At 36.3% G+C, this 23440-nt stretch overlaps 1 protein-coding gene across 12 annotated transcripts in view; it reads right to left on the bottom strand.

The window, feature by feature from the left end:
• PREPL (prolyl endopeptidase like) overlaps window positions 1-23440 on the bottom strand; it is a 40478-nt gene that overhangs the window by 15616 nt on the left and 1422 nt on the right. Inside the window, exons 2-8 of one of the 12 annotated variants that reach the window (XM_070512149.1) lie at window positions 22630-23171; window positions 11750-11872; window positions 10434-10500; window positions 9468-9674; window positions 7641-7776; window positions 1978-2194; window positions 901-1086 (exon numbers count right to left, since the gene is read on the bottom strand). In XM_070512149.1, coding sequence (XP_070368250.1) covers window positions 901-1086; window positions 1978-2194; window positions 7641-7776; window positions 9468-9674; window positions 10434-10500; window positions 11750-11872; window positions 22630-22848 — 1155 coding nt within the window. In that variant the 5' untranslated portion in view covers window positions 22849-23171. The remainder of the gene's footprint in view (window positions 1-900; window positions 1087-1977; window positions 2195-7640; window positions 7777-9467; window positions 9675-10433; window positions 10501-11749; window positions 11873-22629; window positions 23172-23440) is intronic. The other 11 variants (XM_070512151.1, XM_070512150.1, XM_070512159.1 and 8 more) reach the window with 11 other exon arrangements.

Here is a 23440-nt window from a genome sequence, read left to right as displayed (position 1 = left end):
CCAATCTTTTTTTTTCCTTCTCCCCCAAAGCCCCCCAGTACATCGTTGTATATTTTAGTCGTAGGTCCTTTTAGTTCTCCTATGTGGGACACCGCCTTAGCATGGCTTGATCAACAGTACTAGGTCTGTGTCTAGGATCCGAACTGGCAAAACTGTTGGCTGCCAAAGCAGAGTGCGCAAACTTAACCATTCGGCCATGGAGCTGGCCCCCAGTGCCTGTTATTTTAATTCACATGTTAATACTGCTTTAAAACTGGGCAGTAAGACTGCCTTTCACTAATTTTAGCAAGTCCACTTGTGGAGGCAGATTATCTTTCCTGGCAGCGACAGGCAATGTCAGTGAGTGAGCATGCCAAGCAGACGTGCCACCATCACAGCTATGTTGCAATGAAGACCATGCCACCCCCTTATTGAAAGAAATCGAAGTTCACCCTGCTCCTGATCCCCTGTGGGTGAGAAAACTGGCAGAGAGATGATGCAGACAGCAGCATGCAGTGCCAGAAACACAGTGGGCATGACTCCTAACCTCACTGGGGGTGTGGGACGGGAGCAGTAGGTAGCAGTTAGGCACTAGCTGCCAAGTTGGCCTGCGTTATTACTCTATCTGAAGTCGGAGAGATATGTAATATAGAGAGATATGTAGAAAGATAAATATAATAGCACTTTACTTCTGAAGTTCATGCTATATGACAGTATTTTAAGTAAAACTGCATTAAAAGCAAGGTCCTTTAAGAAATTCTCAAGTAAACCTCCTAAACCTGATAAAGACCCACTATGCTAAATTCCATTTAAATTCTTTTTAAGAAAAAGTACACTGCCATTATTCAAAACTTAATGTTCTGTTAAGCTAAATGGCATGTATTTTGATTAACAGTATTGTCTTTCGGAAGTTAAACATACCTTTAGAGACCGAACTGAATCATCAGCCAGACCAATCACGTTAACATAAAGCAGATTGCTGTGCTTCAGGAATAGAACGCAGTGATCCTTAAACATGTCCAAGTCTACGACTTTGGTATTTCTCTTCATTGTGAAAAATAAATCCCAATTCATAATAGCAGGGGTATCAGCTGCTGTTCTCATTAGCTGTGTGGAATAAAGTTAGAAAAGATCTAGGTAACAGAACATGATGACTACAGCATCGGGAGATAAAATCACTGAAAACTAGACCATAGTAGTCGTCAGTGTTCTTTTTTTTTTTTAAAGACTGGCACCTGAGCTAACAACTGTTGCCACTCTTTTTTTTTTTTTTTCTGCTTTATCTCCCCAAATCCCCCCTGGTACAAAGTTGTATATCTTAGTTGCAGGTCTTTCTAGTTGTGCCATGTGGGACGCTGCCTCAACGTGGCCTGACGAGCAGTGCCATGTCCACGCCCAGGATCCGAACAATCGAAACCCTGGGCCGCCGCAGCAGAGCGTGCTAACTTAACCACTCGGTCATGGGGCCAGCCCCCGTCACTGTTTTATAAAGAGCTGAAGGAGCTAACTCTGCATCAGGGCTGAAGTATGACCATCACCATATGAAAGAGCCCAGGCTAGCCTGCTGAGTGGTGAGACAGTGTGGCCCAGTGCTTAGCTGACAGCCAACATTTGTGTGAGGGCATTCACAGGCAGCTGACTGTGGAAGTTCAGTGAGCTGAGATTAGCAGAACTGCCTAGCTGAGAGCAATCCAAATTGCTAACTCATAGAATCACGAGTTTATAAAAGTTTGTTCTTTTAAGCCATTAAATTTGGCTTTGACAACTAATATAATCAGGATAGAATATGTTTACTAACCTTTTTAGGCACAATTAACATATATAGACATATTGGCTCAAGAGGAAGAGAAAAGGGATGGATTACACATAGGAAGGTAGCATCAATTTCTATACTTTACCAAAAGGCTAAAAAACAATTAACTCAGAGCAAGAAACGTTGTCGATGGAAGTGTGATACTTCTTAACAGCCCAAATGGGACAAGGAGAATATAGGATTACCTTGAATTCTGTAGGCTCGCCAACATTAGTGAGAATGTATAATTCATCATCTCTGTGTTCAACGTAGTAAAGGACCCCATGTATTCGCTTCTGGATAAGTACTGGTGGGTCCCAAGGGCTTAGGCCATCTATCAACCACACTTCAGAAGTGGTCTTGTTCATAATATTTATGGTGAGGAAACGACTGTCCTTTGTCAGATAAAGGAAAACAAAATAGCTACAGAGAGAGAGACAGAGAGAAAGGGGTTGGGGGGACAGGGGACATGAAAATCCAATAAATTTCAAATGCATGTTACTTTGTTAATGACAATATCTCACAGGTGGTCAGCATATATGCTAATTTGTAATGGAGATAGAAAATAAAAACAACTCCTTAGTGAATACTGCTTGTAAACTAAAAAACTGGCTATTATTTTTCTCATTTCTCCTCCAAAGGCATTCAAAATAATTTTTTCTCTAACATTTTATCATGAACATGTGTGTTTTCAAACACACAGAAAAGTTGAAAGAAATGTAAGGTGAGTAGGTACTCATATACCCACCATGAAGATTCAATCATTGCTAACATTTTGTTCTATTTGCTTTATCACATTATCTGTGCATCTTTTTTTGAATGAATTTCAAGGTAAACTACAGACATCATCTAACTCTCACTTAATCATGTTAATAGATTACAGGCCTTTTTGCTATGAAGAGAAAATAAACTTCCTAGAGGAGATATGTAACTGTAGGAAAGAAAAGGGACACAGAGTTTACTTTGTTTTTCCTCCGTACGCACATTGGATTTCCTTTTCTCCCTCTCTCCTAGTTTTTACAAAAAACAGAAAAATAGTCAGGAAAAAAACCCCTTACAATCTCACTAACCTAAAATGTTTTAAAAATTAACTTCTAAATACAGATGCAATTTTGGATTCTACATTTTTTATTTCACATAATATCAATATCTCCCCCATTAGTTACAGTCCTTATGATCATCATTATTATTATTATTTTAAAGATTGGCAACAGTGCCAATCTTCTTTTTTTTTTTCTCCTTCTTTTCCCCAAAGCCCCCCAGTGCACGGTTGTATATTCTGGTTGTAGGTTCTTTTGGTTGCACTATGTGGGACACTGTCTCAGCATGGCCTGATGAGTGGTGCCATGTCCATGCCCAGGATCCAAACCGGGAAAACCCCTGGCCCCTGAAGTAGAGCGCATGAACTTAACGACTTGGCCATGGGGCTGGGCCCATGATTATTATTTTTAACGGCTACCTAATATTCTATTAGGTGGAATTATCACCATTCTTAAAAACTGATTTCAATGTTTCATTGTAAAAAAAAAAATGAAAGGGAACATATTCGTGAAGACAGTTTCCCCCTCCTCGACCTTTATAATTATCACCTTAGGATACATTCTTAGGAAAGAAAATACTATTTTAATGATTAAGAGTATTTTTATGACTTGTGATAAATATAACCAAATAATATCCCAACAGCATTATACTAACTTACACCAACACACTGAATGGCTTTAAATGTTATGTTTACATATTGCCTTATTATAAAAATAACATACTGAAAAATATAAAGAAAGATAATAATCCTAAATCCCACTACTCAGAGACAAGCATGTCTAACAGTTTGGTAAAATTCCTTCTGTACCGATTTACATCACCATGTTTGTCAATGTTATTTCTTCTGTGATATGTTTATGTCCATTTTAATCATGGTGATACAGTTTAAATTACTGGTCTATAAATAAACATCTCTTTATAAATTAAAGATATAAACTTGTCCTTTTGTTGTAAATACTTTCCTACCTTTTGTCATCTGGATTTTAATTGTTTACAATTGGTTTCTTATTTAAGACTTTAATATTTTAGTTAATCAATAACACCACCCTTTGTAATTTCTTCTACTGATTTTATGCTTTGGAAATATTTCAACCAAGTTGAATGAAATATTTATATTTTCATCTAGTTTTTTTTGAATGGTTTTATTTTTTATTTTTTTCAGATGTACATCATATTTCGAATTCTGGATACATTACATCATGTTTACCACCCGAACACTAATTATAGTGCATCCCCTCACATGTGACCCTAATCACCCCTTTTGCCCTCCCACCTCCCCCCTTCCCCAATGGTAACCACCAGTCCAATCTCCAATGCTATGAGTTTTTTTTTTTCCTGTTGTTTTTATCTTCTACTTATGAGTGAGATCATATGGTATTTGACTTTCTCCCTCTGACTTATTTCACTCAGCATAATACCCTCAAGGTCCATCCATGTTGGCACAAATGGCCGGATTTCATCATTTCTTATGGCTGAGCAGTACTCCATCGTGTATAAATACCACATCTTCTTTATCCTTGAATGGTTTTATTTTTATGAATAGATTATTTAAATCTTTTAGGAGTATATGTGATATATGAAGTGTTGAAAACTAGTTTTGTCCAAAAGGTTAATATTTCCCACAGCATTTTAAAATAATACCCATTCACTTTTCATTAGTTTGTGATGCCTCTTTTATCCTAAGTTTTTATACATACTAGGGTCTGTTTGAGTTTGCTCTTCTGGTCTCTATTATTTGTCTGTTCATTTGTATTATTTTAACTGTTGTAGCTTCATATATGGTTACAGGGCAAGTCCCCTATCCTACTTTGCTCTCTATTTTCAACATTTTCTTTCCTATTTTTATCTATTTATTTTTGTCTGATGATGACACAGGTAATCAGAAGATAAATTACTTGGTCAATTATTTGGCAGATACATGGTTACAGGGAAGAAAGAACACAAGTGGCTCTCTAGTAACAGCTTTCTTAGAAAGAGAAGACAAGTCATGGTAACCACAAAGCGAAAACCTACAGTAGATACACAAAATATAAAGAGAAGACAATCAAACCACACTACTATAAAAAAATCACCATTTCACAAAGGAAGACAGTAAGAAGGGAGGAAAGGAACATGGCAACTACAAAAGTCAGAAAACATTATTAAGATAGCATTAGTAAGTCCTTACCCATCAATAATTACTCTAAATGTAAATGGATTAAATTCTGCAATCAAAAGCCATAGAGTGGCTGAATGGATTGAAAAAAAAAAGACCCAACTATATGCTGCCTATAAGAGATTCACTTCAGCTTCAAGGACACACACAGGTTCAAAGTGAAGTGATGGAAAGTTTTCCACACAAGTGGAAACCACAAGAGAGCAAAGGTAGCCATACTTACACCAGACAAAACATACCTTAACTTAAAAGCTGTAACAAGAGATAAAGAAGGCCACTATATAATGATAAAGGGGTCAATTCATCAAGAGGATATAATAATCATAAATACACTCAACATCAGAATACTCACATATATTAAGCAAACAGTAACAGATCTGAAGGGAAAAATAGACAACAATACAATAACAGTAGGGGACTTCAATACCCCACTTTTAACAATGGATAGATCATTCAGGCAGAAAATCAATGAGGAAACATTGGATTGGACTATACTTTAGAACAAATGGATCTAACAGACATACAGAACAGTCCATCCATCAGCAGCAGAATATACATTCTTTTCAAGTGCATATGAAATACACTCCAGGACAGATCACATGTTAGGTCACAAAACAAATCTTAACAGGAGGAAAACAGGAAAATTCATAAATATATGGAAATTAAACAATATACTCTTAACCAATAGGTCAAAGAAGAAATCAGAAAGGAAATGAAAAAATATCTTGAAATAAATGAAAATGAAAAAACAACAAATCAAAACTTATGGGATGCAGCATAAGCAGCTTGAAGACAGAAGTTTATAGCAATAAACACCTACTTAAGAAAAAGAAAGATCTCAAATGAACAACCTAACTTTACCACTCAAGGAATTAGAAAAAGATGCAAGTCATGAAGTCATTTTGGTGAACTTTACTTGTGAGAACAGAAAACTGAAACCTGGGGATCAAACCAAACACAGTAAAAAGCACCTCAGTGTCTTGGAAGCATTATGAAAACCTTTAATCCATTTCCCCTTTAAGAATTCTGCTTTTCGGGGCTGGCCTGGTGGTGCAGTGGTTAAGTTCATACGTTCTGCTTAGGCGGCCTGGCATTTGCTGGTTCGGATCCCAGGTACGGACATGGCACCACTTGGCAAGCCATGCTGTGGTAGGCGTCCCACATATAAAGTGGAGGAAGATGGGCATAGATGTTAGCTCAGGGCCAGTCTTCCTCAGCAAAAAAGAGGACTGGCAGCAGACGTTAGCTCACAGCTAATCTTCCTCAAAAAAAAGAATTCTGCTTTTCCCTTTTGGTCCTTCCCTTTGGATTTGGGTCTGTTTATAACGTATTCAGAATCCACAAACCAGTTTGTGCTGTGGATCAGGGATCTGAATACCAAATTAGACTTAAGCATATTTAATTATGGTTAGTTCCTTATAGGGCAGAAAAAAACATACTAGAAGCCAAATACTTTCCAAGAATTTGAAACGTATATGTGATCACTCACTTAATCTTAGAACTTAGGACAGTAACAACATATGGCAAACAAGTATCTTATTCAAGAGTATAATTCACTGGGCCAATTTTGAGCTTTATTCACAAGATGGAAAATGGTTCACAATCCAAAGTCATCAATATAATGTAATGAATTACTAGCTTAAACTATCATCTCCAAAAGAGATCCTTGACAAATGACCACAAAACAGTGGAATCATATGAACAGTTCTAGTAATTTCTCATTAAAACAATCATCATCAGAAAAAAATCCAAAACAATGACAGCACTACTGGACCAAAAGCGCTAGTTCTATGGGCTGGAATAATGTAATTTCTCCAGACCTCAAATTCTTAATATAAACTAGGGGTTGTACAAGATTTTCCTTAAGGTCCTTGTCAGCTCTGAGATTTTATGAAATCAAGGATTAATTTTCTCGTTTGGGTATCAACTTCATTGTCATAGATGTGGTGTAAAATCCCCTTTTTGTTTTTCTTGCAACATCTGTTCAGATATTGTCCAAACTATACTGCTAAATGATGTAGGAGGTAACAGGACACTGGTGTTAAGGAAAAATTTGTTTCTCCTAAGTCATTTGGAAAAGTCTATCTGGGTTAGAGTTACGGGATTCTGTCAGGTAAATTTAATATTATTTCCTCCCAAGCTTGGTTAATGGTAGTATGAGGCATGAGTCCTAGAGATTACAAGGCAATGAAGAAAATTGTCTTTAAGGAGGAATTATCAAAGTACTAGAGAAAGTAAAATTTAAAGACCAATGGACATCATGGCTCAAAGCAAAGCAACTTAAAATTCAGATAATCTACATGAAATGAGTAGTGAATTCTGTGTAACTGACACCATGGTATTCTAGTTATGACTTACAAGAGATTTATAACTGCTGTATGACACCCCTAGTAAATGTTTAATTAACAACTCCTCTCATGTGCCACAGTCCAGACAGAATGTTAGTAACAGCATTTGCAGTCTAATAATCTATTTATGTTCACTCTAGAGTTTGAAGGTAACCAGACTCCAGTTTTGAATCTAAACAACTTATAAAAGAATGATTATGCTCAACTTAGCCTTATTATATTCTGGTTCCAGCCAAAATCAATGTTTTAAGCGAGCCAAGAGCAGCACTCTAGGAAACTGGAGAAATACCCTGGAGGAAAAGATTTAATTGCATTATTCTAGTACCTTGGGTCTTTTTCTGTGTAAAAACGTTCATTACGTTTGTTATCACCAAAAGTGGCTCGATATACATCATGACAGCGAAGGTTCCTCTGGAAGGTGTAGAATAAAACATCTTCATCTTCTTCATCTTTTACCCATTCTGAAAGAAAATAATTAAAGAATTATACCTAGCCACCTACTTACTGTTAACAAAAAAAGGGGAGGGTGGTGGCCTGGTGGCACAGTGGTTACGTTTGCACACTGGGGTTTGTTGTTTCGGATCCCAGATGCAGACCTACACAACACTCATCAAGCCATGCTGTGGCAGTGTCCCACATATAAAACAGAGGAAGACTGGCACAGATGTTAGCTCAGTGACAATCTTCCTCAAGCAAAAAGAGGAAGATTGGCAACAGATGTTAGCTCAGGGCCAATCTTCCTCACTCAAAAAGAAAAAAAAAAGGCACAGTGCACTCTAATTCTGAATGCCAAAGAGAAGAGATGTACAAGTTTATCCTGGAAATCTAAATCCAGCACAGGTTCAACTGTATCTAATCTGCATTATATGTAAGCCAAAGAACCTTCCAGAGAATAAAATACTACTACATCAATTCTAAGTTTTCAAGAAGTTATCAGTCTCAGGGTACTCAAGTTTCTAAACAAGAGCTGAATGTTCAATATTTAGGAAAGACTTTCGTAGACACATTTGCTTTCAGATGAATTATGCTTAAATCTACAGCCTCTGACTTTAAGTCTGAGGAAACTGGATTACTTTCTCTTATACCTAAATGTTTTCTGTCTACTTTTAAGCCACAGGGTATCTCAAACTATCAAATATACTTTTAATGCTGGTGTTTTCTTAATCTTACCAGAAGCTGTCAATGCAAGTTTTCACACAATTACATCATGACTGCCACCTGGCTGACAGTGACTGTAAGACATCACTGTATAATATGCATCCTGATTTTAGAGAGGTTAAAATGTACACAAAACGTTATGTTTAGAATCAATTAAATAGGGTATAATTTCAATTCACTGCAAAAGCATTTAAACAATGGGGAAATTTACGGCAGAAAATGAAAAAGGAGGATAAAGTATGAACATATGTATCAACGATAAATGATAAAATTTAAAGTTGGTTCTATTAGTAAAAATAGCACAACTTCTATTGATGAATCAGTTAGTTCAACATGTTCTGAAGTTCTCTGGTAGTGACTTTGGGCAATTTGCTGTAAAAGCATGACAAGATAATGTGAAATTAAAAAATGATACCCAGGGGCCAGCCCTGTGGCTGACTGGTTAAGTTTATGCACTCCACGTCAGCAACCCAGGGTTTTGCCGGTTCGGATCCTGGGCACGGACATGGCACCGCTCATTAGGCCATGCGGAGGCAGCGTCCCACATAGCACAACCAGAGGGACCCACAACTAAAAAATATATACAACTATGTACTGGGGGGATTTGAGAAGAAGGAAAAAATAAAAAAATATTAAAAAAAAAAGTGATACCCAAGCTTAAAGTTGAATAAAATACTAAGATACAGCTTATATGCAAAAATGTATTCTAAGTAATAAATTAGCAAAGAATTACTGATATATCAAAATACACTGTACAACTTGGATTCTTATTATAATAATTTAACAAACATGAACGTGATTTTGGATGTCAGTAAAGAAGGGAAGGTCTCCTGGACAGGATGCACACAGGAAGGTGTGGAGAGCACAGGGTAAATGGGTCAGGCACTCCCCCTCTCATACACTCACATGTGCACGTGAAAATGTTTCACAAGTGTGGAAAATTCTCTTACTGTTGCCTTTTCAACAGAGAAGACTGTTCTAGTTGGTGGCTTACCAAAACTGGATACATTTGGGAAAGACGCTTCCATTGCAGGCTGATCACTGAGCTTCACAATTATACAGGTAGATGCTTCAGAATCTTCAGTTCTTATCTTGGCAGCTACGTATTTTTCATCAGGAGCAACTCTGATACAATCAATGAAGGGCTGGTCTAATTTAAGTTCCTCTAAATTGAATAAAACTTCATAATTATCACTGTCTGCTGCATAAAGAAAAGGATGAAAGAGATAATCCACAAGATGTACTTAAAAATTTCTTAAACTGTTTTTTTCAATGTTTTAAATTAGCATTCCCCCTCTCTATTCTGGCTTCCTTCAGCATCAATGGCAGCTTGATTTGCATAGAAATTGGCATTAGTTATTTAATATTATCCTATCCTAATCAATATTTTTCTATGTATCAACCTATATGATGTTATTCAATACAGTTACAGTTGAGTATTTACAGACCACATAGAACCTAGAAAGTAAGAGAATGTAAATGACATTGAATAATCTTTATAAAGTGCCTAGTACAGTACCTGGGATATAGTAGATGTTCAAAAAATGTTGGTTCCTACCTCCATTCTCCTCCCTGCCAACGCTTTTGGGTGTAGTTAACTAAATCTTAAGCAAACCCAGATATTAAAAACTAGTCATTTAAAAAAAGAGAGACAACTCAGAAATAATCTACACACAGTATTTTCTACACTTCTGAGAGATTAATATCAAATTTTCCATGAAAAATACGAAATGTGAAGAATCAGAGTACAGTCATATGTTGCTAAATGATGTTCTGGTCAACAAAGGACTGCATATACAACAGTGGTCCCATAAGAGCAGTACCAGAAAGCCTGGGGGTGTGTGAGTACACTCTATGATGCTCACACGATGATGAAATCACCTAAGCATGTATTTCTCAGGATACACTCCATTGTTAAGCTACACATGACTGGACATTAAAAGGAAAAGCTGTGGCATACCTTCTTCATCTTTGGAACGAACCAAGCAGCAACCTTCTTGATAATAAACAAAACCACCGTGTTTAATCTGACAACAAAAAGAAACAAATGGTTCATTTAATAATAAAAAATAACAAACACAATTTAATTGTTTAATGGTTTGATTATTCAAGAAGAAATGAGATCTTTTATAAAAAGTAGACCTGCCGAAGTCTATAAATTAACACACAAAAAATATAAAATGGATCACTTTTTATAACATAGTGGTTAAGATATGGTTTTCTCTATCACTGGAGGAGTTTCTAATACATACACATAGGGATCAATAAAGAGAAGGCATAGCGAAATCTGTTAGTCCTCATGACTGTACAAACCACCTAAGCTATACTTTGGGAACATCTGACATTCACAGTGGGATTCAACTTCTCCACTGCAGAGGCATCTTTAAGATAACCCAAAATGATGCAGCTGAGGGAACTGTGGTTCAGACTCGTCTGAAAACCCAGTCAATAACTTTCTGAGATCCTTTCCTCTAAAATAGGCTGTCACCACCAACTGTTCATGGTCTCAATTTGATTTCGCACAAAGCATCTTATCTTCTGTGGGGTGACAAATACAGACAATTTGAGATTGAGAGAATGAATATTACCAATGTATGAATAGTGCTCTTGTCTAATACCTACACATTAAACGTAACTGATTGATTGATATGATTTCAGGTAGCTCAAGCCACATTCATTACCTGGTAGTTAGTGGCGTAATTTGAATCAGGAATTTCTGATTCTTAATCTACTGCTATTTCGATTCTACTATGTACGTGATTTTCATTTATAAGCTGTGGTTGCGTTTTCTAATCTTACTGAAAAATTTTCAACATGCATGTTCAGCCTGTTTCAATTGAATATTTATGACTCTGGTAACCCTAAAATGGTCAAACAAATACTTGGCTTTCATGGTATTACATTACTTAAAGTGAATTTCCTTTTATCAAAAACAGTGTACACAATCAAATACTTTTCAAATAATGAAGAAATCTGACTTAGTTTCATTTGAACTTCTCCTTAGAATTATTTGAGAAATTTTAAAACAGAATTGGTTGTTTCTAAAAATCATAATTAACATAATATGCTTGGAAATTCATTTTGGTTTTGATCTTTATAATTTATTTTAAGGATTCCACTCTGCTTATTCTTTGTTCTTTAAATTTTTCAGCATATTTTACAGCCAAAAGCAGTCTAATTTTGATATGGGATTAGGTCTATAAATCACAAGGTATTTCATTTGTATCCTGACTGGTAATATCAGATTTTTTAAAAAAAAGACAAAAGATATCCCACCTCTGCATTGATGATTTCATATTCTTCTTGCGGCTGTGTTTCTAATTTTGCTCTTACTTTTTCAAATGCATCCATGTTTTCTGAAAGGGATTTTTCGTTTTCTTGTTTAATAGGCAGAAAATCCTGGAAAAAGTTTTATTAGTATGATCATAATATTTCAAACTAGGAAAAAACCCTTAGCTTTTTCAGGATAATTCTTATTTCCTTTTCATGCAAGTACTACAATGTTAGGTCTACACCTATGAAATAATATGCACTTCACAGACCTTAAATGTTTCTTTAGCTCAATAAATGATTTCTTTTTCATTTAAAAATGTAAACAAAGAAAACACAGTGAACACTTGATGGCTATACCATTACTTTAAATGGATAAGTCCTTAAGATGCGTAAGTACTAAGAAGTGCTGGAGAAGGTTCAGAAATGCTATGGGAAAGGTTTATACAAAATCAAGCAGTAAAGGAAATCCTAACAACATTTATGTATTAAATAGTCAGGGGCGTGAGGTACAACAAAAAGTCTTCTGAGTTTTATAAAGTACTAAAACACTTCCTAAACGGAGGGAAATGTCAAAGAGAGAGGAAGATATTTTCTTAATAAATGTTCACTATTATTTTATTCACAGAAAGAGTTACGATAAGAAATTTGTCCTATTTTATATCTTCATTAGCCATAATCATCTTCTCTTGTGGGGATAAGGAATCTCTCAAAGAGAACTGTTTATCAGATCAAAAGGTGGATTAATGCTTTACAAAACCAAGATTCTCTGTGAGTTTAAGGAAAAAATAATATATTCAGCTTATAAAAGGGAGAACAAGGAAGAATAATGGAAAATTAAAGAACATGAGCACAAACAGAGATGAAAGCTAAATAAGCACTCAGTGTCTTATTAGGAGTATCTAATAAACTAAGAGCTTTAGTTGACCTCTGGTGAGCACGTAAATTCCCTATGAATGATTAGAATTTGGATAAGGCAAACCTCAATTGTCAAATAAAAAAGGGGTTCAATAATTCAACACTCCACAGTTTTGCCTTGTTTAAGCAAAAGAATTCTAGCCAAGATTTTCAACATGAGCTTTCTGCCAAAGATGACAACTGTACAGTGATTTATGCCAGAGGGGCACTAAGCCCTTTGGTAAGGATCTCCAACAGCTGGTAAATATTTATTGCACAAGTGTGTCCATGATACTTTACCAACACTGCAGAGAATGTAAGCTATAAATATAGTTTATATCACAAACAGTTTACAATCTAAAATTAAACACAAGAATAAAATAGAAAAATCATCAAAACAAATTAAATAGAAAAACAATCATTTCCACAAAGTTTTCCTTTAGACTTTTTGAGAAGCTTTATGATTTGGATTAGATTTAAATGAGCAACAATGCTCATTATGGTGGTCTACATCATTCAGTCTCTACTTCAATCATATAATTAATATGCTTGAGTAATTATTTGAAATCTAAATACTGGAGGCTCATTTTTTTTCACTTATTTTTTAGCATTTCTACAAAATTTAGAGTTGATCTTTAGGGTGGTAAGGTAAAATATATCAATAATTTCCTACTATAACCCAAAACACTAATCAGAAGATCACTAGGAATCTATCCTGAAACTATACTTAGCCATACAAACTGCCTTTTCATTTCCAGATATATGCTTATCTATTCTGTAATTCCCATTAGAACTTCTGAAGTAGAGTCAGGATAGCTACGAAGAGTATGTATTTCTACTACCTTGCAGGTTCTAGGATGTTCTAGGTTGGGAGGCTGGGCCCTGCTACTTTTAAATACCCCTTCTTCTTATTTTGCTTTTTACTGCAATAACATCAGTTTATAACATTATATAAATTTCAGGTGTACCAAATACCCATTCTTATTGACACTCATAGCCAAGGCAGGGCTAAAGGCTATGGGCCCAATACCTGTCTTCTTAGTTAAATTTATTTTACGTTACATATTAACTTTTTTCTGTGTCAAAAATCCAAATAAACTGAGCTTATTTGAACCAAAGTAACCCTGAAAGCAACAGGAGTTCTAACTGCCTTAATAAAATGAAAGAGAATTCAAGAGCTTTGTAAGTAACTCCTCAAAAGGAATTACTCCCAGGGAAATTGAGATTTTATATAATATGCATAAAGTACTCCAAGTAGTTTGTGTTTTAGTACTGTCCCAACAGTATCCAATGGGTGTTTTAAGCTTTCATTTCAATACCAGCTAGCATTATCATTAGGGTATGCAGCTAAACCTATCCATTCTAGCCAAGTATCTTATGTATTAAGACTATTAAACCAATAGTCCACTAATTTCAAGGACATATACTACCTAATGGAGCTGAGGTGAGGATAGCTTTAACTTCAAATTTTAAGAAGGTTACACATACAGTATCACTCCACTAGTGGAAAAAAGAAGCACTCCTTCCCCCTTCCAGGTGGCCCACCACAAAATCATTTTAACAATGAAAACTTAGAAAACAGGAGAACAGAATATGTTAACGTTATCATAGCAAAAATGTTGAACTCTAGGGGCCGGCCCTGTGGCTGAGTGGTTAAGTTCATGCACTCTGCTTTGGCGGCCCAGGGTTTTGTCAGTTTGGATCCTGGGCGCGGACATGGCACTGCTCATCAAGCCATGCTGAGGTGGCATCCCACATGCCACAACTAGAAGGACCCACAACTAAAAATACACAACTATGTACTGGAGGGCTTTGGGAGAAAAAGGAAAAATAAAAACTTAAAAAAAAAAAAAAGCTGCACTCTAAAGACAGAAAAATGGCACAGTAGAAAGACAGTGGACAGCTTTTAGTCAAGATGGTGCCACTAATAAATGGCTAATTCCAAGTTTAGGGTAGGGAGTGCAAAAAGGATATCTTGTGCCGGACAGCAAACAAATGCTCAAAGACTAATGGAGACTTGTCAAAAGGACACCAGGGCCAGCTTGAAGGAGTTCCTACTAGCCTCATTTGGGACAATTTGAGCATCAAAAAGAATAATGATGTAAGTGACTATAATACAATTAAAAAACAAAAATTCATAATAATTTGAAAACAAGCAAAAAGAAACTAAAATAAAAAAATAAAAAGAGACTACAAGAAAAAAGGAAACTTCTTTATAGATTAATACTAGTTAATAAATGTAGAAAGAATAGAATTAGAAAATTGTTAGCAACTCTCAGTGAAACAACTGATTAGGGTAAAGATCATCAACGGTTGTTAAACCCATTAGGCGAAATGATGTTGGATCATACAATACTTGTACAGTACCAAAGTATTATCTTACAGATTACTTAGTAATTGCAAAGGAAATAATGCCTGTTTTACAATGGAGAGAACTGGCAATTATCACCTTAACCAAAATTATCAAGCCTAGCATCACTAACAGTGGGACAAGCTAACATAATGTTGTCTCCTGATACAATGCAATATGAAGCAGTTCAATTTAAGACAGAAAAAGAGAAGAGCAAACTTAAAGGAAGTAGAAGGGAAATAAAATTAATTTGTTTCAATGAGATTGATAAAGAAACTAAAGAGATGATCAACAAAATAAAAAGCTGGTTCTTAAAAAAGACAGGAAGGGCAAAACTGATTACAAAAAGACATGAAGAGGGCCCTATGGCCGAGTGGTTAAGTTCGCGCACTCTGCTTCAGCGGCCCAGGGTTTCGCCGGTTTGCATCCTGGGCGTGGACATGGCACCGCTCACTGGGCCATGCTGGGGCAGCGTCCCACGTGCCACAACTGGAAGGACCCACAACTAAGATATATAACTATGTACTGGGGGGATTTGGGGAGAAAAAGCAGAAAAAAAAGGACAAAGAATATTAGCAATGAAAAAGGTGGCACAATTACAGATAGAGATTTTTAAAAATCACAATAAAGTTCTTTATGCCAATACGTTTGAAAACATAGATAAAAATGGATTATTTTCAAGAAACTAAATGAATTTAGGTTCAAAAACTGACAAAAAGTAGAAGAGCCGAATAAACCAACAACTATCAAAGAAACTGAATTAGTAATTAAGTGCCTCCTTCTTAAAAGAGACACCAAACCCAGATACTTTAAAAGGTAGCCTTCTTGAATCTTCAAGGAACAGATAATCTTTTCATATGCCAACTTAAGAAAAAAATGCCCACTGTTTAAAACTACTCAACTTATTTTATCAGGCTAATATAACCTTGACACAAAAACTGGACAATGACAATGTAAGACAATTAAAAATCAATCTTACTGTAAAATGTGAATTTAAAAAACCTAAAGTAAAATATGATAAACCATGTATTTTTAAAAAGCACAAAACAAAAACAATAATAGTAATAATAAAACCCTATGTGACCATGTAGGATTTACCTTAAGAATGAAAGGATGGTTCAACATCAGAAAAAATCTATCAATGTAATCTAACACAAGTAAAGGAGATACATAGTAGGGTCATTTCAATTAACGCAGAAAAACCCAGAAAATAATCAACAAGTTTTTAAAAAAAATGATAAAATCTTAAATACGGAATAGAGAGAAACTTTCTTGACTTGATGAATGCCTGTTATTTTACATAGGACCATACTAAATCCCTAATTAACATGCCTGAATGTATTTGTATTAGTACACATCTTAATGATGTTCATTTAAAATATCTAGTTTTATGTGCTGTTTATTTTGTTATCCAAAAGTGACTGTTAAATGAAGGACAGTAATTGTTTCCTATGTTCTCTGCCTCTAATTCCTCTCCTCCCCTTCTCTTGAGTCCAGTAAGATTTCTGCCCTTCTCATCCTACTAACTACTCTTGTCAAGGTCACTGATGGCCACCACATTGCATGGTAGAAATGTTAATTCTAGGTATCCATACTACTTGACCTATTAGCACGATGACACAGTTTATCACTTCCTGCTCCTAAAAACACTTTTCTTCACTTGGTTTCCAGGATACCTCAATCACGTTGTTTTCCTATTTCACTGGCTCTTCTCAGTCTCTTCAGCTGGTTCCTACTCAACTCCCTGGCTTCTTAACATCGCATGCCCTGGACCACTTCTTTATCTGCCGTCTGCACTAATTTCCTTTGTGATCTCATCCAGCCTCATGACCTTAAATGTCATTTATTTGCTGAGGACTCCCAAATTTATATCTCTAGCTCGAACTTTTCCCCTGAACAATGTGAACTTGCATATCCAACTGACTACTCAATATTTCTACTTAGATGTCTAACGGGTAGGTCAAAAAATGTCCAGAACTGAACTTCTAATCCCCCCATGTATCCTCTCCCTTGAAAAATCGCCTGTTCTGCAGGCAATCTTTCCTGTCTTCATAAATGACAACTCTGTCCTTCCAGCTGCTCAAGTACAAAAGCCTTAGAGTCGTCTTTGTCTTTCTTGTGTTTGTCTGACCTGGGCTATCAGCTTTCTGCTGGTGGAATTATTTGTTTGCTTCACTAAACACTTTTGAGCTGGTACCTTAAAATAAATTTTTTTTCTTTTACGTACAAATTACAGGAAAATATAAGGAAAAAATAAACATTCTTATAATTCTAAAAAAAAAAAGAACTATATTGCAATCCACAGAAAGGCACTCTATAAAATAGATGTAGGTCCTATTTATGAAGTCAGTCATTCACTCAACAATTATTTATTACTATGTCACGCACTGTCTCAGACAATAAGGAAGCAATGTTGAACAAGACAGACATGGATGCTGCCCTCATGAAGTTTACATTTTAGTTGGGAAGACAAAACAAAAAAGGAAACTGACAAATGAAACAAAAATTGTGGTAAAGTGGCAGGAAGGAAACAAAGCTAAGGTGAAAAAACCAAAGTGAGGAACAGTTACTTTGGTTACCATGGTCAGAAATGGCCTTTCTCAGGAGGTAACATTTAATCAAGACCTAAAATAGGAGAAGGAACTAGACATGTAGGTGTGAATGGGATTAGGGAGAAGCATGTAAAGGCCCTAAGATGGATGGGAAAGAGTTGTGCTCTTCCATCCGGGGAAATTCTATTGTGGCTTGACTAAAGTGAATGAGGGGCAAAGTGGCATAAAATGAGATAAGGGCTAGATGCAGCAGGGCCTTGGGGGACATGACCAGGTAAACTGGATTTTATGTTTACCTATCAAGAAATTCTGGGAGGGTGCTGAGCTGGGGAGTGACATGATTTAACTTATACTTTAAGATATATGGAAAATGTGTTAAAAGGGAAGAAGAGGGCAGGCAAGGAACCTGGTTAGGTGGCTTTACCAGTAGTCCAGGTGAAAGATGACGATGGTAGAGATGGAGAAATACAGACAGATTCAACACTTACTTTGGAGGTTAATGCAGTATTTCTGAAAGCATGTCAGACATGATGGTATACATGATTTGGAATATAGGAACGTTTTATTAGAAAGAATATAACTGGCACATCAGAATGCTGAGTTACTAAATTTATTATTCCTTGGGATGAGACAAGTTTAAACACAAAAAATTAAGTAAATAATAGCCTACATGTTATGGAGATATGGTAAAAACCATGAAGCTACTTGGGATACACCATTAATGGAGATGATGGCAGGGTAAAGGAACACAAGGAATAAAAAATGTTTTCCCGTGTTCTAGCTTGAACAACCAAGTATAGAACAATGAGATAAAGAAGAGCTGAGTCAGGGTTGGGGGAGTTGAAGTTCAACTGTGGATAGTTTGAGAAGTCAGTGAGATGTCCAACTGGAAATTAATACTGTGCAGCTCAGAGGAGAGTCTGGGATGAAGACAATAAATGCTATGGTACTTAAACCCATGAGAATGGATAAAATTACCTACAAAGAAATTAAAGAGAGAAAAAACAGCCAGGACTAAGCCCTGAAAAACTCCCAAATTTAGACGACATATGGAAGAAGAATTAGAAAAGGAGACCGAGAAGGACAGGTTTGTAAGGTAGGAGGAAAACGTGGAGTCAAGCGGCCTACAGAGAAGAGTGTTTCTAGGAGGGAATGGTCAAGCATGTCAAATCTGCTGATACTGCCTCTAAGAGGAGGAAAGGGAAGTGCCTTCTGGGTTGAAATAATGCTACAACTTTGGTGATACTGACAGAGGTTCTAATGGAGGAGTGGGAGCCACACTCGAGAAGGTTAAGGAATAAATGGAATGTGGAAAAATCATCAATAACGAAGTTGTAGGTATCCCACTCTGGGAACTATTATAAAAAAAAATTGTGAGACTACAATTTTTAATTTCCTTTCTGTCTTTCTTGAGTTTTCCTTTAGACATTCCCCTTTTTCCTTTCCTTCTCCTTTCCTTGTCCTATCTGATGATGTTTTCAATCTTTTAGTTAGAACCAATGATTCCTATAAGTCACAGATCAGTAGTGCCAGTCAAGGAGATATTTATCGGCCAATCTACCTACCTTAGAGACTACTACAGGAACTGCTATCTGTATGGTAGAAATAGTCAATGAAGAAATGTTTAATCAAAGAATTTAATCCTTTCTCTTTACTTACTTGGTTTTCTTTTTTTTTTTTTTAAGATTGGCACCTGAGCTAACATCTGTTGCCAATCTATTTTTTCCTTCTTCTTCTCCCCAAAGGCCCCCAGTACATAGTTGTAAGTCCTGGTTCTGCCATGAGGGATGCCTCCTCAACACGGCTTGATGAGCAGCGCTATTTCTGCGCCCAGGATCTGAACTGGTGAAACTCTGGGCCGCTGAAACGGAGTTTGTGAACTCAACCATTTGGCCACAGGGCCAGCCCCTACTTGGTTTTCTTTTTCTCTCTCATTCAAATTATTAGGATCAAACAGTTTAGGAATTATTTTTGTAGGCAGAGCAGGACGACGTGGAAGACAAAGAAATGTGATATCTGGTTTGACGCTGGTCTTTGAATATCACTAGCTGGGGCATGAGTGTAGTGGAAAAAGTTCATCTTGCCATCTGGCTAATGTAAAATGGAAAGCTAAGGTACTTGTCAATAAGAACTTCAGAAATGAATGAATTCAACTAAGTTTAGGTCAGCAACGTTTGATCACTAAGTGTCTCTAGTTCCTAAAAGCAGGTCCACTGCCAGTGGCAGGCTGAGAATTCCAGAATTACCTGAGCAACTACAGGAAAAAAAACCAACAAAAACAGATCCTTAGAATTCATCCACAGAGATTCTGATCCAGCAGTTGTGGGGTGAGATCCAGCCACCTGCATTTCTAAAAAGCTCCCCAAGATTTCTGATATACAGCCAGACTGCAGAAGTTGATACTAGAGTCCCAAATGTAAAGGTGATTATTTGGTGCTGAGGTAACAAGGTACAGGTATAGACTCATGAAATTTTAGCCCTCGGAGGATTTTTAGAGTACATCAGGTTGAAATTCCCTTTTCTTCCCCCCAGTCAGGAAGATTAGAGTCCTCACTAATTCAGTCACACCAGTCATGGCCAGATCTCTTGGCTTCCAGCATTTCTATAGCATACGCTGCCCTCTCTTGTTTTTGAGTTAACTTATATAAATAGGTCTTTACTTTAAGCAAATATATTTTAATTTACCTACATGCACTAATTACTTTTTCTACTTTATTGTACCCATAAGAGTAAACAAAGTTGGAACTGAGTAGATGCTTTTCTATAGGTCTCTTCACAGCTTCCACAGGTCCCAGTGATCATAAAGGACAGAGACCACAGCTTTTAGATCATATAATTTCTCACAGAAGGAATGGTTGCTATATGACGTGAAAGCAGGACCACTTTATCAGATAAAAGAATTACTAAAAGAGCTGCTTTTCTTGGAGCCACTGAGTCAGGTTAAAGTTTGTAGGTGACAGGAGTCTAGGAAAGAGAATTAAAAAGTTGCTTCAGGGACAAATGGAGGAGAAAAATAGTCAACCTCCTGTAGAGGGGATGAACTAATCTCACAGCTGTTACTCTGACGGTAATTCTTGCCTACTATTTATAAACTAAGACTTAAGATAAAAGTACAAGATGACAAAATGTTCTAAACACAATGCAAAATAAAATGATCTAAAGGTCTAAAATGTGTCCAGCAGGTAAAATTTAAAAGTTTATCTTTCTCAAGGAGGACAAAGCTGTGCATGTGCACACACGCATACATACACGGGAAAAACAAAATAAAAGGAAGGTGTAAAGAATTTCTGAGTGAGTAAAGAACCAAAGTGCTAAACTAAGCTAAGATGTTATAAAAAGAAAAATAATTTGAACGACTAAAATGTAAAAAGTAAAAGTCTAGAGGCTAACAGATAAAAAGTTAAAAGCCGAAAAAGAAAAGAAAAGAAATCCACAACAAATAAGTATGAGCTAAGAAAAGAGCAAAAATTTAAAGGCCAGAAGAACTGAGTAAAATAAGATTACAAACACCATTTTTAAAAATAGAAGAAGCTGGGGACCAGCCCAGTGGCGCAGCGGTTAAGTGTGCACATTCTTGGCGGCCCGAGGTTCACCAGTTTGGATCCTGGGTGTGGACATGGCACTGCTTGGCAAGCCGTGCTGTGGTAGGCATCCCACATACAAAGCAGGGGAAGATGGGCATGGATGTTACCTCAGGGCCAGTCTTTCTGAGCAAAAAGAGGAGGATTGGCGGCAGATGCTAGCTCAGGGCTAATTGGCCTCAAAAAAAAAAAAAAAAAAAAAAAGAAGCAGCTGTTCAAGTGTCTATCACTAGATGAATGGTTAAACAAAATGTGGTATATACAGATAATGGAATATTATTCAGCCATAAAAAGGAATGGAGTTCTGATATATGCTACAATATTGATAAACCCTGAAAACATCATGCTAAGTGAAATAAGCCAAACATAAATGACAAATATTATATGATTTCATGTATATGAATTATCCAGAATAGGCAAATTCATAGAGAGAGAAAGTATGTTAAAGGTCACCAGGGGCTCAGGAAATGTAGGAGCAGGGAGTTATTGTTTAATGGGTACATTTTTTTGGGTGATGACAGGGTTTTGGAAATAGACAATGATCATGTCTGTACAACATTGTGAATGTAATTAATGCCACTGAATTGTACACTTAAAAATGGTTAAAATGGAAAATTTTATGTTATACATATTTTACTGCACAAAAAAATGAGGAAGCCAAAACAGACTTAAAAAGAAAAATCAGTATATACCAAAACCAAACTAGAAATTAATATATTAAAATAATAAAATATGTTAAAATATTGCAACAATCTCACCCCTAAATGTAATTTAAGGACCCTAAGGAACATAACAAGTATAAGGTAGGGAAGGAACGTCAAAGGGGTAGCAGCATAAATAGATGGCTTAATCCCAAATAGGTAGGATGAGCATATAATTTACCATCCTAACCAGGACACTTCTGAGAGGAAAGGGGACACTATTAATAATTACACAGGGACAACAGGTGTAGACCGGGACTGTCCCACGCAAACAGGGATGTGTGCTCACTCTACATATAAAGTCAAACAGGTTCTCAAGGTTGAGGTCATGCCCACAGCTTGGTGTCTGGCCAAAGTACAACAGTCTGAAAACATCTTCCTGAAGGACCCAAGTGGTCAAAAATGCAAGTCTTTTTTTCATTTTTTTACACAGAAGCGACACATAATTACGTGGCCTTTACTAAAGTTTACTACTTTGGGATTCATAAAACAATCAGCATATTATTAGATTTTATTAAGAGCTATTATGATATTCCAGGAATTTTAGAAAGCTGAATTATACTTTGACTTGCACTGGTATGCCCAGTGATGAATTCCTAAGGTGAATCATTTCCCATAAATCTACATTTTTACATACTACATTAGAGCTCTATAAAGATACATATATATATTCTTTTATACTCACATAGTAAAAATCAAACTAGAATTACTGAGAAAATTAGTAACTGATATCTATCCATTCTTTAGTTTTAAACTGAAATTAATCTTAATGACCTACAAATAGGTTAACTTAAACAGTCCATACCTTACATGAGAAGCTCCGACTTGGGATGTTTCTTGCTAACTCTGATATCTTGGGTTTATTCTGCAGACACTTGGTTAGGTGATATTTTTTCAATTTTATTCTATTGTAATAATGATCAGCGAAGTTATAGTGATTCAAATGCTGTTTCTGCATGCATTTCCCAAGGTGAGGAACACTATACTTCAAAGCTTGGAGAAATAATTTGCTCTTCTGCTGCATGATATCAAAGTCCCTGGTTTATGCTCCCTGTGGGGCTGCCAGCATATGACTGATTTCACAGGTATACAGTATACAGTAGCGGGTTCTCAGAGCATCTAAGATCCGCAGTTCTCATCCCTCCCCTTCAGGGTCATGCACCCCTCAGGTTATGAACAACTGCAGACAGTTGATAACTCAGGTTAAAAATATCTGAAAACTTGTATAAGATAAGGTTTCATTCAAATCATACTTCTTGGTAGATGTGACTTAAATGTCTCATTTGTAAAGTCAGTCCTATCAGGCTCAAACTATGCAGCACTGATTCTGGTACACATAGGGACAAACTAAAAAACAACACAAAACAGAAAACAAAAAAACAAAATAAAAATTTGCAAATAAGTACCTGGACTTAATGGGGGCATCTCAGGAACTCTGAGGGCTTTAAAAGGCATTTGATCTTAAAAAATTCAGAACATATCTTTGATATGTATATGAAGGATAAGCTGGAAAGCCTCATTACTTAATAACGGTGGAGGAGGGAGGAATATTTGTTGAGTGTTTGCTACGTGCCAGAAGCTTTTATATACCTTGTCTGATTTAACCTTTATAAGAA

The sequence above is a fragment of the Equus asinus genome, chromosome 6 (assembly GCF_041296235.1).
Source record: "Equus asinus isolate D_3611 breed Donkey chromosome 6, EquAss-T2T_v2, whole genome shotgun sequence".
Classification (NCBI taxonomy): Eukaryota; Metazoa; Chordata; class Mammalia; order Perissodactyla; family Equidae; genus Equus; species Equus asinus.
The sequence above is the reverse complement of the archived record's forward strand: the minus strand, read 5'-3'. Positions and strand labels throughout refer to the sequence as shown.